Raw genomic sequence first — 18540 nt, 5'->3', positions numbered from 1 at the left:
TCTTTGAGCTTGAACTGAGAATGGAGGTACCTCTTTGAATCAGCAACAACATCATCGTTATTACTAGTGATGATAATATCATCTACATATACTAACCATGCAATGAACGAATTACTTTTCTGTCGAGTGAACAACGTGTGATCAACTGAAGATTGAACAAAACCATGAGCTAACAAAGCAGATGAAAACTTAGAGAACCATTGTCTTGATGCTTGCTTAAGACCATACAAAGATTTATGCAATCTACACACAAGCTAAGTGTTAGTAGATTTAGTTAAAGCAAACGGTAGAAACTCCCCCTGAGCAGATGATCCCTTCAAATTGTAATGAAAACCAGGAGGTAAAGACATGTATACCTCCTCTTCCAAGTCTCCAAGTTAAAATGCATTATTTACATCCATTTAATGCAAAGACCAATTCTTGGAAGTAGCAATGGCTAGCAAGACTCGTACCGTGACTAACTTGGCAACTGGTGAAAACGTTTCCAAATAATCCAATCCTTCTTGTTGTGTATATCCCTTAGCAACTAATCGTGCCTTGTATCTTTCCACAGAACCATCAAAATTATATTTAATCTTGTAAACCCATTTACATCCAACAGCTTGTTTGTTATGAGGTAAATGAGTTATAGTCCAAGTTTTATTATCTTCCAAAGCTTGAATTTCATCAGCCACGACATTACACCAATGAGTGTGTTGAATGACTTGTCGAAAATATGTAGGTTCTTTTTGCAAAGAAATAGAAAGTGTGAATGCTTTATGAGGGCAAGAAAGATTAGAATATGACAAAAAATTAGAAATTGGATATTTTGTACTTGAGAGAAGATCATTACTCATGAAATCTGATGGTGAAGTGGCATCTACAATATTAGCTAAGTTACAATGATAATTTGCAAGATATGATGGAGCTTTGTGTATTCTAGTGGATTTTCTAATATGATTTTGCAATGTATTAGAATCAAGATTGTGCTAGGAAGAAGTTGAAGTATTTGCTGAATCATCAATAGGATTGGAAATAATATCAACAAAATCTGAAGAAATGTTTTGAGCAGCTTGTATATCAATAGGAATGAGATCATCTGTTTGAGGACCTGGTATGACTACTGATGGAGTGGAAATATCATAACCAATTTTGAATGGAAATACATATTCTCGAAAAATTACATCTCTAGATAAGAAAATGACATTGGTTTCTAAATCATAAAGTTTGTATCCCTTGGTGCCATATGGATATCCAAGAAAGACACAAGGACGAGCTCTAGTTGCAAATTTAGAACGATTATGAGATAGAGTAGATGCAAAACAAAGACAACCAAATACTCTAAGATGAGTATAAATTGGTGATTTTGAGAATAATACTTCGCATGGTGTTTTATTGGATAGAAGAGGAGAAGGTGTTCTATTTATTAGATAAGCTGTTGTGAGAACACATTCACTCCAGAAAACAAGGGGTAAATTTGCATGAAATCTAAGAGATCTTGCTACATTTCATAGGATGTTGATGCTTACACTCAGCTGCACCATTTTGTTGAGGTGTGGCAACACATGTTTGCTGATGCAAGAATCCCTTAGAAGAATACCATTCAAACATATTAAAATCAGCACCTCTATCAGTCCTTAAAGTCTTGATATGAATATCAAATTGTGTCTATATGAACTTAAAAAATGACAGAACTAGAGAGCAAGTATCAAATTTATTTTTCATTAGATATACCCAAGCACAATGTGAATTATCATCTACAATTGTAAGAAAATATCTAAAACCAGTAATTGACTCAATGGAGAAAGGACCCCGTATATCACAATGTATCAAATTGGTATCAGAGCCAAGTTCCTGCGACCATGGGAGAGGGAACTCACATGAACTAGATTTCGGAATCCATTGCCGGCCACAATAAATCACAAGAAGAGCATAAAATTTTTTTGTAGGGTATGCAAATCACTCAAGCAGATCAGCTTCGGCCGTCCAGCGATCGCTCATTCTCTTATCTGATGGCAGAGGCAGAGACATTAGCATTCTAGGCGGAGATCATCCTCCGCGAACTTATTAGTAACTCCTCCGATGCTCTGAACAAGATTCCGATGAAGGGTGAGGCGGTCAACGAGGGGGCGGTTGATGAGATGGACGATGACGATCAATGCGAGATCGTGGAGCTCAACGCTATGGAGTGGCTTGTCGAGCACATCCACTTCTACGAGATCTGCGAAAAGGGGTTTCATCGAGATGTCAATTTGAGAAAGCGCATACGAGATCACGGAAATCAGCTCACAACCCCAAAAGCGCTCGCCAAGCCATCGAGCTACGCTGAGACCAAAAAGACGAGGTTCTCGCGCCAATTCCAGGGCTGCAATCACATAAAATCTCACTATCTTGTGTTTGGTTTGATTTCCTTGATGAAGTCATCGATAGGTGTCTCGAAAGCGAGTTCTATGGGGGCTTTCGAAATGTCTTCGTTCAAGGGTCCTCCTATAATGGAGTTTTTGCAAGGGTCAAAGCCGCTTCCTGCTAGCGGGGTTTCGGTAGCCGAGAAAGTGGATAAAAGGGGAACAATGTGTTATGAGGATGAAGATGATGAGAAATATGTGGAGATTTCTAAGCAGTTTCGTGTACATGGGGATTTGTCAATCGCACCAGAATGGCAGATCGTGGTTGTGAACCAGCTTCCAGTTCGGACTTTTCATGATCCTGAGAGCAAGAAGTGGTGCTTTGATGGGGACATGGATGCCTTGGTGTTGCAACTGAAGGATGGGTTTTCGCCGGAGGTTGAGGTCTTGTATGTGGGAAGTTTGAAGGTGGAGATCGAACTGGTGGAGCAGGAAGAGGTTACCCAATTATTGCTGAAGAAGTTTGGGTGCGTGCCTACTTTTTTGTCCAATGAAATTTATGACAAGTTCTACCATGGATTTTGTAAGCATTACCTTTGGCCTATGTTTCATTATATATTGCCTGTTTCTCCGATCAATGATGCCCAGTTCAACCCGTCTCAGTGGCGTGCCTATGTAAGGGCAAACCAGATTTTTGCCAATAAGGTCTTGGAGGTGCTAAACAACCCTGATGAGGATTTCGTCTTGATACATGATTATCACCTCATGGCTATGTCGTCTTATCTGCGGAAAAAATTTCACCAGGTGAAGATTGGGTTTTTCTTGCACAGCCCTTTTCCTTCCTCAGAAATATATCGAACACTTCCCGTGCGGGAAGAGATTCTTCAAAGCTTATTGAATTCCAATCTTATTGGTTTCCATACATTTGATTATGCTAGGCACTTCCTGTCATGTTGTAGTAGGATGTTGGGTTTGGATTATGAAACAAAAGGGGGTTACCTTGGGATTGAGTATTATGGTCGAACAGTGAGCAGTAAAATCCTCCCAATTGGAATTCATATGGATCAGCTTGAATCGGCTATGTCTCTTCCAGAGACTGTTGATAAGGTCGAAGAGTTGAAGGAACAATTTAAGGGGAGAATTGTAATGCTAGGTGTGGATGACATGGCTATGTTTACAGGCATAAGTCTGAAGTTCCTTGCGATGAGGCAGCTATTAGCTCAGAATCTTGGACTGGAAGAGAGAGTGGCTTGTGTTCAGATTGCAAAAGCAGCAAGCAGCCGGGGTAAGGATGTTCAGGAAGTTGAGAATGAAATCCATCTCATTGCGAAAGAAATCAATAAAAGCTCTAGAAAGCCATGGGATGAGCCAATTGTTTTCGTCAACCAGTTTGTTCCAACACAAGAAAAGGTTGCATACTATGCCATCTCTGAGTGTCGTGTGGTGAATGATGTAAGGAATGGGATGAACTTGGTGCCTTACATTTGCCGACAGGGCAGCCCTGCTTTGGACATTGTTTTGGGAACTGATGGGTCTGCATCTTTGAAAAAGAGTGTTATCATTGTTTCAGAATTTGTTGGAAGCTCGCCGTCGCTCGGTGGTGCAATCCGGGCAAACCCCTGGAACATTGATTGTGTATCAGAGGCTATGAGTTTGGCCATCACAAAGGAAGTCACAGAGAAACAATGGTGACATGAGAAGCACTATAAGTATGTTAGCTCTCGGGACATTGCTTATTGGTCTTGTAGTATTGGCCAGGACCTTGCGAGAGCCTGTAGGGAGCATTACTTGAATGGGTGTTGGGGTATTGGGTTTGGTTTGTGTTTCAGGGTTGTTACCATGGGTCCTAACTCCAGGAAGCTCTCCGTTGATCACATTGTTAGTGCCTATGGGAATACAAATAGTCGGTTGATACTTTTGGACTATGATGGGACTATGATGTCAGAATCTTTAGTGGACAAAACTCCCAACAATGAAGCTATTACTGTGTCGAATGCTTTGTGCAGTGATCCCAAGAACGTTGTTTTTGTTAGCAGTGGTAGAGGGAAGGATTCTGTAAACAAATGGTTTTCTACATATGAAAAACTGGGAATTTTAAGAGAGCATGGTTACTTTAACAAGTGGACTAGGGATTCTCCATGGGAATCTTGCCCATTAATGATGGAATTTGATCGGAAAAAGATGGCAGAACCTGTGATGGAGCTTTTCACTGAAACAACTGATGGCTCTTCTATAGAACAGAAGGAAAGCGCGCTTGTATGGCACTATCAAGAAGCTGACCCTGATTTTGGATCATGCCAGGTAAAGGAGCTTCTAGATCATCTTGAAAGTGATCTTACTAATGAGCCTGTAGTTGTTAAAACAGGTCAACACATAGTTGGAGTGAAGCCACAGGGTGTTAGCAAAGGCTTGGTTGTGGAAAACCTTATATCAACCATGTGAAGTAGGGGAAAGGCCCTAGGAAAACATCTTTTTGTGAAACCTAATTCTCTGATCCAAAGCTACTGTTGGTTTGTGCATGTGAGAGGGGAGGGAGAAGACAGATGGCATTGTTCAGAGAAGCACCGCCAAGAAATCCTGCAGTAGGAGAAGGAAGATGCGACGTGGGAGTGGTATCATACGTTGAAGGAGAAGTTACTCACCTTGTGGGCAAGGTGCTCTAAAGGGGAGGGTATTGCTATGGCCGAAACTTGAATAAGGGTAGAGGAAGACCAGAGGGAGGGAGCTGGGAGAATGCTGGAGACAGCTGGCGAGCACTGGAGGGGATTAGGTGCACGTGCGAGTTTGGGCTGAATTACTGTGTGGGGGTTGGGCTGAGTCCTTGTGAGCTGAGATGTGGAAGTCGGGCCAAGGCACTGTGGGCCAAAACCCATTTTATCAAAGTCTTCTTTCATTACAAACTGTCTTTTGCTTTACTTAAAGAAAAAGCCCATATGGGTATTCTAGAAGCAGGTTGTTGGAAGTTGTTAAGGGTATATAGTTGCTAGTGGGAATGAGGGGGTCAGCAAGAAAATTGGGGAATCTATTTGTTTCTTTGTTTCTCTGGAGAGTGGCTCTCTTGAACTAGCAAACTTGTAGCTTCATTTCCATTTTTATTGCATTCAATAAATCTCCATTCAATCATTCATTCCATTCATTCCATTTTCCTATTGAAATTCATCCAATCATACAGCTCACACTAGCAGATTCATTACATCTTGGTTCTTGAATTCTAACGATATCCACGAGGATACCCATGTAATTTGTAGCATTTGTCAACCGTATGCCCATTAAAACCACAATGAGTACAAACTGGCCTGGGATGTTGCTTTTGATGATTCTTAACCATTGTTGTAGGAACATTCTTGCTAAATAAAGCAGCAGTCTCAGTCATCAAAGATGATCCCACCACCTTTCTTTGCTTTTCTTCTTGTAAAGTGAGAGACAAAACTCTATCAATGGATGGCATTGGATCCATGAGTAGAATTTGTCCTCAAATGTACGTAAAAGAATCACTTAGACCCAACTGAAATCGAACATATTCCTTTTGATGTTGCTAAATTACTGTTTTCAAAGCTCCACAAGAACATCCCGGATTACAAGAACAGCTGGGAATGGGTTTCATAGTAAAAAATTCATCCCATACAGCTTTCAGCTTTGTGTAATAAGAACTAACAGAAGATTGATCTTGAACTAATGAAGCAAGATCTTTCTTGAGTTGAAATAAGCTACGACCATTACCTTGTGTGAATCTGATTTTCAAATTCTTCCAAACTTCTTCAGCAATTGAAGAGCTGATAACACTGGCAGCAATCTCTCGTGTGAGAGAATTCAAAATCCACGAAAGCCCCACATTGTTGCAACGAAACCACAGAATATACAATGGATCAGCCTGAACTTCAGGCTGAGAAAATGTTCCATCCACAAAACCTGTTTTGTTCTTGGCTTTGAGAGCTGTCAACATTGATCTACTCCATGTATAATAATTCTCACCATTCAAAGGCTGAGAAACCAAGATTGAACTAGGGCTTTATCCATGATGGAGGAAATATGGATTGGAAAATTCTTCAATCAAGAACCAAGCACCTTGCTCTGATACCATGATAGAATTGAAACAAGAAGAATATTGCAGGAAAACAAGGAAATAAAATTGAATCTTGGAGAGAAAACTCAAATCTCCAATTTGTATTTTATTTCTTGTATATTATCATGTACAACATAAACCTCATATATATACACGCAGAGAGTTAACTAACTAAACAATTAACTGCTAAATTAACAAGAAACAAACGCTGAAAAAAAGAAAAAACAAACTTAACAGAAGGAAACCAACGACGGTTACAGGGCAAACCGTCGACGGTTTGTAGGCAAAAAGCAAATATCAAAATGTCTTGAAACCTGAAACTAGTATAATTTTAATACTTTTTTCTTGCATCATGATGGTCCAAAGTTTATTGCATGACAACTCAGAAGCAAAAATTGAGAATATTCAACAATTCTTCAATACTCTAAAAATTAAGAATATTCCAATAAATTGATTGATAATGTCTCAATATCTTACCGATAAACCAATATTAAAAATACCATTTACAATCACCATGTAAACTCCATATGTTCTAATGAAACACAATATTTATATCTACTCTTACAATCTTACTAATTCTGTATCACATTTGATCTTCTTCTGCTTCCAAGACCTTTGCCTTCCAGTAAGTCAAAATATAAAGTAGATAACTAGTCTTTCTTTAAAACAATTTCCTCTTTTGAAAGGAGAAGTATTACATACAAGTGTATGTAGACAAACATACCTTGCAAGTGAATAATATTGAGGAAATACGATTGCATAATTTTATTTTACAATTGTACTAGACAACAAATAAATAATAAAAAATATTTTTAACCTGTAAGCTGAACAATAATCTTCAAAACAATTCAAATTTAAAATAGAAGTATACTGATAAAAAATAAAAATAAAATTTTGTTAAAAGCTCAATCCTAACTTCCATAAATAATCTCCCAGAACATTTTTCTTCAACTTAGATCTTCATTTTTTTTTCACTTCAAATATGTATCAAAATCCACTAAACAAAAACTCAAGAGTTGAACTAACGACGAACTGAAGTGAGACCCAACCTATCCATCCAAAGTATACCTTTCAGAGAACGGGGTAAAAGATGTTATTATTCGTAGATGACATTGTTTCCCATTTCTCCTTCTTTAGCAAGAAAATCAGCCGCACTATTGCCTTCCCTATATTGATCTATCACCATAAAGGTCACTCCTTCTACCAATTATTGTGTGTTAATGTCCCTTATTACAGAATGTTATTGAGAGTACCATCGTCATTATGTACATGAGATATATTATAGAGTGAGAGGCCTAACATTTTGTTGAGGTTCTTAGTAACGACCAACCATTCTCTTCTCTTTTCTTTCTCTAACATGGCATCAAAGCAATGGTCAGGATTTCGCATGTCCAAACCATAAACAACATCATGGCCCATTTGGTTATCATTGCCATCCTTGGAATCATTGCCACGAAAACAACTCGTCATTGCCTTCTATATCAGCGATAGCTCCACAACTCCTCTCAATAAACCAACATCACAGGAGTACTTAGAGGCCACTAATATCGCAACATTGAAAGTTTTGACTTCGGCGCTGCTGGCTCTTGCACACTCACACATTGGTCGTTGTCTAGCAGCCCGCCAAGCACCAGTGCATGAGGCCTTTTCCAGCCACATTTTACATTCCATCTTGTTCATTCTGCTCGTTTGGACCTGCAGATATATACATATATATATATACATATATATATATATATATAAATTCAGACAGCTAATGGGTAGCCTTGTTCTTGTACAAGTTTAGATCTTCAATGTCCATGTTCACTCATATTAGGTTTCTGTGCACTCATGTACTGTACTGGTATGAGCTATTCGTCTTTGCTAGCTTGGTAATTGTTGGTTGCAGGTCATTGTTGTAGTCTAAAACACATGTATTGCTGCCCACTATGTTTTGGTTATGAAATTGATGAACCCAAAGGATCTTGTTCCATATGTTGACACAAATAACAAATGAAAAGCTAAACGGTAACAACTACTTGCAGTGGTATAAGGCAGTTAAGATGTATTTGGCAAGCCTATGTAAGTTCAAACACCTTCTCCAGTCAGATCCTTATGATGATAAGGAGGAAGTATGGGTCCAGGAATTGATTGTTTCCTTGTTATGGAACCCTAGGGTATCTCAGATTGCTAGAATGTGTATGCACCTTGATACCGCTAAGAAGATATGTGATTGTGTTGAACTACTATATTATAGTAGTTTGACTCATATGTATGACCTATTGTTGGAGTATTTTATGTTACATGAGGCCAAAAATATCACTATATACTTTGTTGAGATGAAGTGCATTCATGGAGAGTTGGATATTCAGCAATGGTGCAATCTATAACTGCAAATGTGATCCAAGCAATTGTGATGGTAAGGTGGATGTGATAAAGGTGTACCACGGAAGCCATCATTGTAGACATGGAGGTCACCCAGTTGACCAGTGCTAGGATCTTCCACAGATTCTTCACGGCAGACTCCCCTAGGGTTGCTAATGTTGACACCACTGACTCTACTACTATTCTTTAGACAGTTGGAGAACCACAGACTTTGACAGTACTAGAGGAAAAAAATTCTAAGTTTTTGTGGCATTTGGCGACTCAGAAGGCATCTTTTCTTGTTGCATCTCTTGCTTAGATTGGTAACCCTACAACTTGCTAGCCATCCAGTGCCTGTTTTTCTAGACCTATGGTCATAGATTCTGCTGTCACTTACCATATGAAAGGTAAAGCGAACCTCTTTCATACACACCAGTATTCTAATGAATTGTTCTATGTTATCCTTGCCAATGGGCCCACAACCGCAATTAGGGGAACAGGGACAACCCTACCTCTCTCTCTATGTTTTGTTCTATATATTCCTAAATCTCTCTTATATTGTATCTTTCTTAGCAAGATTACAAAATCATTGAATTGTTCAATCACCTTATTTCGCAAGCCTATTGTTATTTAGGATTTGAAGAAAAGGAAGACGATTCGCGGACATGATGCTAGAGGACTCTACTCTTTGGAGTCACTATAACCTTCCACTGCATACATCGCTACAACCACATTGCTTCAGATTCATTGCCTATCACTCATCCCTTCTTGGACAAATTAAAGCAGTTGGTTCTTGAATCTTGGTTTGAGTCCCCTGTCTACTTTAGAGCATGTCATGCCTGTTGGGAATTAGGAAAGCATCATCGTGTTCTCTATATATTGTTACCTTTGTTCATGACTATTCAAGGATGATTTGATTTTATCTAATTAAAGAATGTTGTTAGTTAAATACTGTCTTCTAAGCACTTTGTTCTAAAATCAAAACTTACTTTAGTTTATCCGTTTGAATTCTTGGTAGTGACAATGTTAAAGAAGACTTCACACCAAATTGACTACCTACCACGGCTACCTTACTCATGATTCACCAGTCATCCTTGTGCTCACACTCCATAACAAAATGGAGTTGCCAAAAGGAAAACCAGACATATTCTTGAAGTCATTGGTGTTGTGTTATATTATACGAATGTAATCAAATTTTTTTGGAGTGGTGTTGCCCTTACTCTTTGCTCTCTTATTCAATAGAATGCCATCCTCTATCCTTGGCGGAATATTTTATGCTTTTTTTCCCTACTGCCCTGCTGTTCTCATTACCTACCCATGTATTTGGCAGTTTGTCCTTTGTCCTTCAATCAACTTTGGGTATTGATAAGTTGGATCCACATGCTTTTATTTTTACTTTTATTAAAAAAAAAAGGGGGGGTGGAGGGGGTTATATTTCATACTCAAAAAGGGCATTGATGCGACAGTCCTACCTTGCATTATTTCTTTATCTCTGTCAGCATTACTTTCTTTTATTCTATCCCCTACTACTCTAGACTCTTTTGAGCCCCTCACATCTTGACAATTCCTTTAAAGTATCTAATGTTCTTGATTTCGGCTTATTGTCTGTGTTTGGTCATCCATTTGAACCTTCATTCCCATTGATTCCTTCCACTCATCAAGATTGTCCTACTTTGCAAGTGTATGCATGATAGCTGTTAGATTACCACTGTACCTAAAAGCTTAATTTGTTAGGTTATGGGTCAACAATGTACATCAAAATTTAACACACCCCCACACGGGCAGCCCAACAGCACGCGGAGAGATAAACACATGATAGATAACACCCAATACAAGAAATACAATAATTTTTTAAACAACACATAATAAATGCGGGTGACAAGACTAGAACTCAGGAGCTTCTGGTAACTTTAACAATAGCAACTCAAGGTAAGAGAGACTCTTTCAACACTCTAACGTCACGCCTTTGGTTCCCTTGTCTACTAATCCTATTCCTCATGATATTGACCTTCATATTGTTATTCGAAAAGGTAACGCACCGAAACACAACATACTATCTCTAACTTTGTAGTTATTATTTTATCACCCTCCTAGTATTGTTTTATTACTTCTTTGTTCTCTCTCTCTCTCTCTCTCTCACTTCCCAAGTCTGCATTTGAAGCCTATCCCACTTTGGGTGGAGAGCTACCATGGGTGAAGGGTGCATGCCTTAAAAGCAAATGATACTTGGGGAGCTTGTGCGGCTTCTTGCTAATAGGTCCATCATTGGTTGTCGTCAAGTGAGTATTGTGAAAGTCAATCCTGATGATTGTGTTGCTCACTTGAGACATGATTTATAGCTAAAGCGCAAAGAGTATAATTAGGTGTATAGTTTGGACTATTCATACATATTCTCTCATGTACCCAAGCTTAAGTAAGCGTGCCTCTTAATCTCTTTAGCAATTACATGTCATTAGCCCCATCACTAGGATGTGAGAAATGTTCTCTTACATGGAGATCTTTAGATGGAAGTCTAAGTATCAACTGGTTGATTTGTTTACTTAGTCCTTTGGGGTGCTCGAGTGAAATACATTTGTAACAAGCTAGGAAGATCTTATATATATACTCTAGCTTGAGGGAAGCCTTATCATTGCAATGTTTTGAGTACTTATTGCCTTATGTTGGTGAGGATCTGATTGTCATTATGGTATATATAATATATACATTGAGGGGGAGTATTACTAGTTACCGTGTTGTTATGTTACTTGTTACCATATGTTAGTGAGGGTACGATCATCATTATGTACAAGAGGTATATTATAGAGTGGAAGACGGATCTCACGTTGCAACAAACCCCTTCTCTTTCTTTTCTTTTTTTTCTTTCTCTAACAACTCTTACATCAACTAATTAGTTATTTCTTATAATTTTTAATGGAAATCATTAAATTGCTGTTAATACTTAATTTTTGAGTTTATATAACCTCTTATGTAGTGTTTGGGAGCATAAATTCAAGGCTTGGATTTGGATTTGGAAGAAACTCAATACAATTAGTTCAAATTCACACAAATCCAAATCAAATGCCTGAAGTCCATGCTCCCGAATGCGGGATTAGTGTTTTCATTATTATTATGAAATAGAACTTTTGTGGTTTGCTTTAACAAGTAAACATCACAGATAAATTAAATTAAATGTTTAGAAATTCATAGTCTTTCCATCATAATATTCAAATTTTGCAACCAAGAAGCCACATGAGACAGCCCTTCCCTACATAAGATTTTGAAGAGATGGGTGCAATGTTATGCAAGAAAATGTTAGACTATTACATGATAAGCATGTCTAGCTAGCAGTATTTTAAAAAGTCAAGGTTATTGTTGGTCTAGTGTATTGCATTGAGGTGTGTAGTTAATTTGAAAAATGTCAAGGCCATTTTTATCTAACAGTGTTTTACACAAACAAAAGCACTTATGTACTTATAGATAAGCATAAATATAAAAATGTACATAAATATGCATGTTTGCATTTGTTTTCATACATATGCATGATTTTTGTGGACAAGGAAACAACAAAGTAACAACCAATTTTCCAAAGCATGTAAACGAAAAGACCTGAGCTGCAAGAGTGTGAAGAAAAGTCCAAGTAGCCCTTCCAAGCTCTTCTTTTGTCACGGGATTAGAAATTTTTCCCTGAAGAAAAAATATGAAAAATTAATAAAGTATGTTGTCTCCCCCAAAACTAAGGTATTACGAATTGCCAAATTGATATAGATCTCCAAAAAGTGGTCGTGAAAATGTAAATTGAGAGAGGGATCTCTATTTTACCACTAAAAGAAGTAGGGGTTAGGATATCACACATTCACTTTCTGTTCACATGGTAAGCTTCAAATATTACTAGCCAACTGCAAAACCCCTCTAGTTAGTGCTATTAACTTGACGTTTTTTTTTTTTTTGTACTGGAAATTAAACCTAGAAAAAGGTTCTTAAAGACCTACTATCACCATTACAATCTTACACTATGTAGACATTTCAATATACAATTTTACCCCAATTTTGAATCTATGACAAAACTGGAGTTACACTAATCTATTGAATTGCTAATTTTCTCAGGCATAAACTTTTGTAGAAAATTGTATCAATGCAAGCCCATGCCTGTGGGATTGACCATGGGATATGTTACAAGATCTTGATCAATCTTGATCAATCTTGATGTTAGGATATTAAAGGTTAGTTGGTTAATGAAGGCCTGACCGTTTGCCACATGTTCGTGACACATGATCTCCCTTGCTCCCTCACCATGATCATGTGTCATCAATTAACTGAGCCTGAAAGCAACTTTTTTCTCATTGGACACACCTTGACATGAATCAATCATCTTCTTATTTGAGAATGCTTAAATGACAATCACACGTCTCTCTCATAAACTTTCGAATCCCCCCAACAATTAAAATCCCTTTGCCTATCACCCAATGCTTGAGCATCGTAAGGATTGTCTAGTTTCCCTCTCTTCATCTTTTCTATATTGCCCATTTCTTATATGCAACAATGTCTCTTTCCCTCTTAACACTTTTTTATTTTCCCAAAAATTCTTATTTATGGAATACAGTACCTTGTTTCTTGGAAGTCTAGTTTACCAAATATTTCGTCCAATATCTTGGAAATCTTTTGTTTGGGATTGTGTCCATGGTTTTAAACTTGGGCTCGATTGGCTGAATTGACCCAGTGCCTTGGCTAGTTCGGGTACACGATGAGACTAAGGTTTGAGCTAAACACTAGGGTCAACTCAGCCAATTTGGTGCAACTCGGCCTACATTAGCCAAACCTGGTGGGTTTGTCATAATATAGCATGAAGGATACAAGATTTGGACCTTACATGTTCGGTTCAATAAGTGATGTTTACCGAGAGGACAACCATTGGTTTTAGTTATGAGATCATTATATTTGAATACTTCTTGATATGGTATTATTTTAATTTTTAAGAAAAAACAACAGTTAGTATACACTTTAAATCTAATATATAGTTTTTTAATCTTATTTTTATATGAACATGTGTATATATGTCGTATGTTATGATGACATCACAAATTCAACCACCAATTAACACATCGATCCAACATGTCCAACCAACTCAATAAGTTCACCAAGCTTGTCACCTATACAAGTTATGGAAACATGATTGTGCCCTCTTGCAACTAACAACCTCATTACGTAGGAACTTCTTTGGGTTACAAAAGGATCTTCCATGTAGGTGGCTAAATGAGATGCTTCAATTTTATGGTTTTACCCCAAGCTTAAATTTATACTAATATTGGACTTCCACTTAAGTAATTATAATTCAATTATTGATTATCTCTGCTTACACTTTTGTAGGAGGTTGGATGCACCCTCCTTGTATTCGGGATTGGTCATAGAATATGGATTATTCCCAATCTTGGTAAGTTCTAAAGACTTTTAGTTTGCTAAGCTCAAATTAAAATTCATTAAGGGAGGCTCAACCCCTTTAAACCTTAGAAAGTTCAAGCATTGCCCCATGTCATTCGTGCATGTGTTTTTCCTTCCATCATCACCATAGCTATGCGTCATCGTCTAATTGGACCAACCAGCACCTCCTTTTTCATTGGTGACACCTTAACATGGCATCATCTTATTAAAGGATGACAACAAATACATTCTATCTGTATAAACACCTCCCTCCTCATTTGGTGTCTTTTGGCAAACTAGATAGCTAACCATCCCTCCCCCTCCCTCCTAAACTTCAATTCCCTCCAACAATCAAAACCTCTTCCCCTACCACCTGACACTTGAGCTTCTTAAGAATCATCCCGTTGTGCCCTTTTGATCCTCTCTACTTCTCCTGTTGGTTGTACACCATCTCTCCCCTCCCAATTCAAGAAGGCCCTCTAAATTTTATTACTAACAAAAGCCACGGCCCCCTAAAAAGTGCAGATGCTCATTTCATCTACAAGGATGCTAACTATCAAGGAATTGACTAGTATGGTTTTACACCTTTTCATCATCCCATTTTCTACGAAAAAACAAAGCATATCCAATAACACCAATACCTTTCATTTCCAATATTCAACATTTTGTTGATAAATTGAGCCTTGGAAGAAATATCTAAGCCTCGAATATATGCCTTTCTTCAAAACTTACAAACTCATCAAAAATCAGCCTAAGATGGATGAGGAAACTATTTATACACTTAACATAGTGTCATGAGCCAAGCTTGTTCAGGGCATTATGCTTGTTTGTGACCACTCGTCTTATGCACATGGGATGGATAACCATCACATAAATACTAGTGTAGTTTTTATTCTTTGAGTAGGATAATGCCTCGGTGAAAATAGTGAGTACGGACTCCTTGGTCACATTGATGTCTCCTAGTAATAGAATGAGAATAGCATACATAACTTTTTAGGGGAAAGTGAGTGTTCATCAATTATTGTATAACTCACTAGCTTTGGTAAACGTGCTTAGACTACTTGCTTCCCTCACTAAGTACATGTTGCCTACAAAGGTATGATTAATGAATTGCGTGGCTTTTCAGTTTACCGCGTGAACTTTGTTTATATTTATGTTTTCTTATTACTTCCATTTACTTTCTATTTGATGGCTATGAATTTGTTCAAGTGGTGAAACAACGGTTTACTTTTGGCTAACTAGTTAAGCTGGTGTGCTACAACAAGTGACACACGAAGTGTTCAGCTCGTGATAGTTGGTATCAAAGCTTAGTTAATTGCTTTGTGATTCGGTTGCTTTCAAATTGTGGGATTAAGAGAAGCATCAATAGGAGAACCATGCTGTATACCAATAACAAGAGAATTGATGCACTAAAGGCACAATCAGGTGACCACAGAGATGGCCCAACTTTTGAAACATGTTGATTTATTGGGATCCCAAAAACAACAAGAAGTTTTTATTGAGAGTTGTCAGAACACTTTCATGGTATGGTGGACATGCTACAACACGACAATGATGAGCTTATTGCTAAGATTGTGTTATTTGGAATTCCAATTTTAAAGGGGTAGAATGTGGGAAAACAAGGGTGCCAAAATCCAAAGCATATGGAGGTGCAAGGCACCTAATGCTAAGGAGTTGGAGAACTTCTTATTTGACAAGAATCAACAATTCCGTGCGGGTAGGATTGACTCGAAGGAGGTGAAAGTATCCATAGCAACAATGTGCTTGAGTGGAGATGCTAAATTGTGGTGGTATACCAAGTACAATGAGATTGCCGGTGCATAATTGATACTTCGATAGACTTGAAAAGAGAGATCGAGGCCCAATTCTTTCCTTAGAATGTTGAGTACAATGTTCGGCGCAAATTGTGAGATCTCAACCACATCGGTACAATAAAAGAGTGTGAATTTGCTTTGGTGTTGCATCCAAGAAATGCTTGAAACCATGGGCAAGAACAACACCTCATTGACAAAGAGTTCAAGAATTAGCATAATAGACAGGTCGTCGCACAATGCTTATCTGATTATGGAGAGAGTTTTCCCATACCTAGGGAAAGTAGCTTGTCAAGTGGAAACATCGGAAAGTCTTGCAAGAAGGATAAACCCAAAAGTGGGGAGCCAAGACCAAGGCATCAACTTTAAAGGAAGTATCCTTGTCTTGATTTTTCAATATATCGAATGGCAAAGGTAAGATCGCATGTTTCTTATATCAAGGTCCTTATAGAGTTGCTAATTGCCCTCTCAAGCCATCGCTCCATGCCTAGCAAGCTTCCATGAGAAGGGAACATAGACAAAAGAATGAAGAGGAAACCTTGAGAATGGATGCAATGCGATTACTCAACGCATTGGAGAGGCAGATGAAAGAGTTGAAAGTTATCCAAGATAAAGGATAAATGATTGTGGATCTGCAAATCAATGAGAAGAGCACTTGTGCTATAATGGATATTGTAGAAACCATAACTGTCTTAGAGGAGGAAGCAAAGACTCAACTTGAAGTTGGATAAGAACTTGGGATGCATAAAGGCAACTAACTCTGCAACTCAGCTTTGTTTGGGAGTAGCCAAGCAAGTACGCAAATTCCACAGCCCTTCCAATGGATGATTCTAAGTGATACTTAAAATGGAATTCATAAGGAGGATTAAAGTGGTAACAATGGTATTCGCTAATTCCTTTGTCTATGGGAGATTAACCTTGCATGATGCAAGTTGTGGTGAAGGGAATAGGTTAATGAGAAGTTCCTCTCTGCCATGCAACTCAAGAAGGGATTGAAAGGGTTGAACCAATCTATCTAGCCTCGTTGGTAGTGGATGAAATGTAGGACAAGAGCTAGGGCCTAATGCCATCCAGAATGTGTTGGAGTGACTAGATAAGCTACCACACCCTACCACACGACTTGCCTCCATGACGTGGTATAAAAGATCATGAGATTAAGCTGCTACAAGGGTGAAGCCCCCAAATGGCACATCTAGAGTTAGAAAAATTGAGGAAATAGCTTGATGAGTTATTGGAAGTGGATTATATACATCCTTCCAAAGTGTCACGAGCTAAGCTTGTTCAGGACATTATGCTTGCCTGTGACCGCTTGTCTCGTGTGTTTAGGATTGGTTTCCATCATGTAAATACTAGTGTAGGGTTATTTTCTAGTATTTATTTCATTGTATGCCAAATAAGGTAGTATGACTCCTCGATCACTTTGATGTTTCCTAGTGCCAAAGTGAGAATGGCATAGAAAGCTCTTTAGGGGGAGGGTGAGTGTTCATCAGTCATTGTAAAACTCACTAGCTTTTGTCAACGTGTTTAGCCTACTTGCCTCCCTCGCTAAGCACACAATATCAACGGAGGTGTTGTTAATGAATTACGTTTGCTTCAATGTTTACTGCTTGCTTGCCACGACTTTCATGAATTGATTACTATTTCCGTTGCTATTTGAATGAATAATGAAAGTGTTTCGTGGATGAATGTTGGTAAACGATAGGCTGATTAGTTAAGCAAGAGTGCTTTAGCTAGTGTCGCACGGCCCCTCACAAAGGTGTGAAAATAGTTGGCCCGTGACATTTGGTATCAGAGCCCAAGGCTCAGTTGCTACAAGAATTCAGTTGCCTTCATTGTGGGATTTGGAAAGCTTTGGTAAGTGACCATGGCACCAAACAATACTGAGAGGATCAACGCACTGGAAGTGCAGGTTGAAGAAACAACCAACAATATGGCCAACGAGATGACCCAACTGAGGGGACTTGTTGATGAAGTGATGGGATCACACCAGCATCAAGCAAGTTTGACAAGTGAAATGTCAGAGGACTTTCACCACATTGTGGAAACTTTGCAAGCCCGGATGGTTGATCTGGATGCAAAGGTGAATCTTATGGTTCTTGCTATAGGGAACTCCAACACTATGGGAATTAACAAGACCAAGGTACCAGAACCCAAGACGTATGGGGGTGCCTGTGATGCCAAGGAGTTAGAGAACTTCTTGTTTGATATGGAACAATATTTTCACGCTGTGAGGATGGCCTCAGAACAGGCAAAAGTGGATACTGCAACTATGTACTTGGTTGGTGACGCCAAACTGTGGTGGCGTGCTAAGTACAATGACATTGAAAATGAAAGTTGTGTAATTGATAGTTCGGCAGACTTGAAGAGAGAGCTCAAGGCCCAATTGTTTCCTGAGAATTTTAAGTATAATGCAAGGAAAAAACTGAGAGACCTCAAGCATATTGGGTCAATCAGGGAATATGTGAAACAATTTTCTACTTTGATGTTCGATATCAAGGATATGTCGGAGAAGGACAAGTTATTCTATTTTCTAGAGGGGATGAAACTGTGGGCAAGAATTGAACTTCATAGACAAAGAGTTCAAGACTTGTCTACTGCACAAGCT

At 38.4% G+C, this 18540-nt stretch overlaps 1 protein-coding gene and 1 pseudogene across 4 annotated transcripts in view; one reads left to right on the top strand and one right to left on the bottom strand.

The window, feature by feature from the left end:
* Positions 1-18540, bottom strand: part of LOC131155336 (FAD-linked sulfhydryl oxidase ERV1) — a 66783-nt gene that overhangs the window by 34797 nt on the left and 13446 nt on the right. For 3 of the 4 annotated variants that reach the window (XM_058108387.1, XM_058108390.1, XM_058108388.1), the window contains exon 2: positions 12316-12393. The exons of the other annotated variant lie outside the window; for it this stretch is intronic. In XM_058108387.1, coding sequence (XP_057964370.1) covers positions 12316-12393 — 78 coding nt within the window. The remainder of the gene's footprint in view (positions 1-12315; positions 12394-18540) is intronic. 4 annotated transcript variants of the gene reach the window in all.
* LOC131156666 (probable alpha,alpha-trehalose-phosphate synthase [UDP-forming] 11) lies at positions 2082-4766 on the top strand (annotated as a pseudogene).

Source organism: Malania oleifera, chromosome 5, assembly GCF_029873635.1.
Source record: "Malania oleifera isolate guangnan ecotype guangnan chromosome 5, ASM2987363v1, whole genome shotgun sequence".
Taxonomy (NCBI): Eukaryota; Viridiplantae; Streptophyta; class Magnoliopsida; order Santalales; family Ximeniaceae; genus Malania; species Malania oleifera.
Note: the sequence above shows the minus strand (reverse complement) of the source record. Positions and strands in the feature narration are given on the sequence as shown.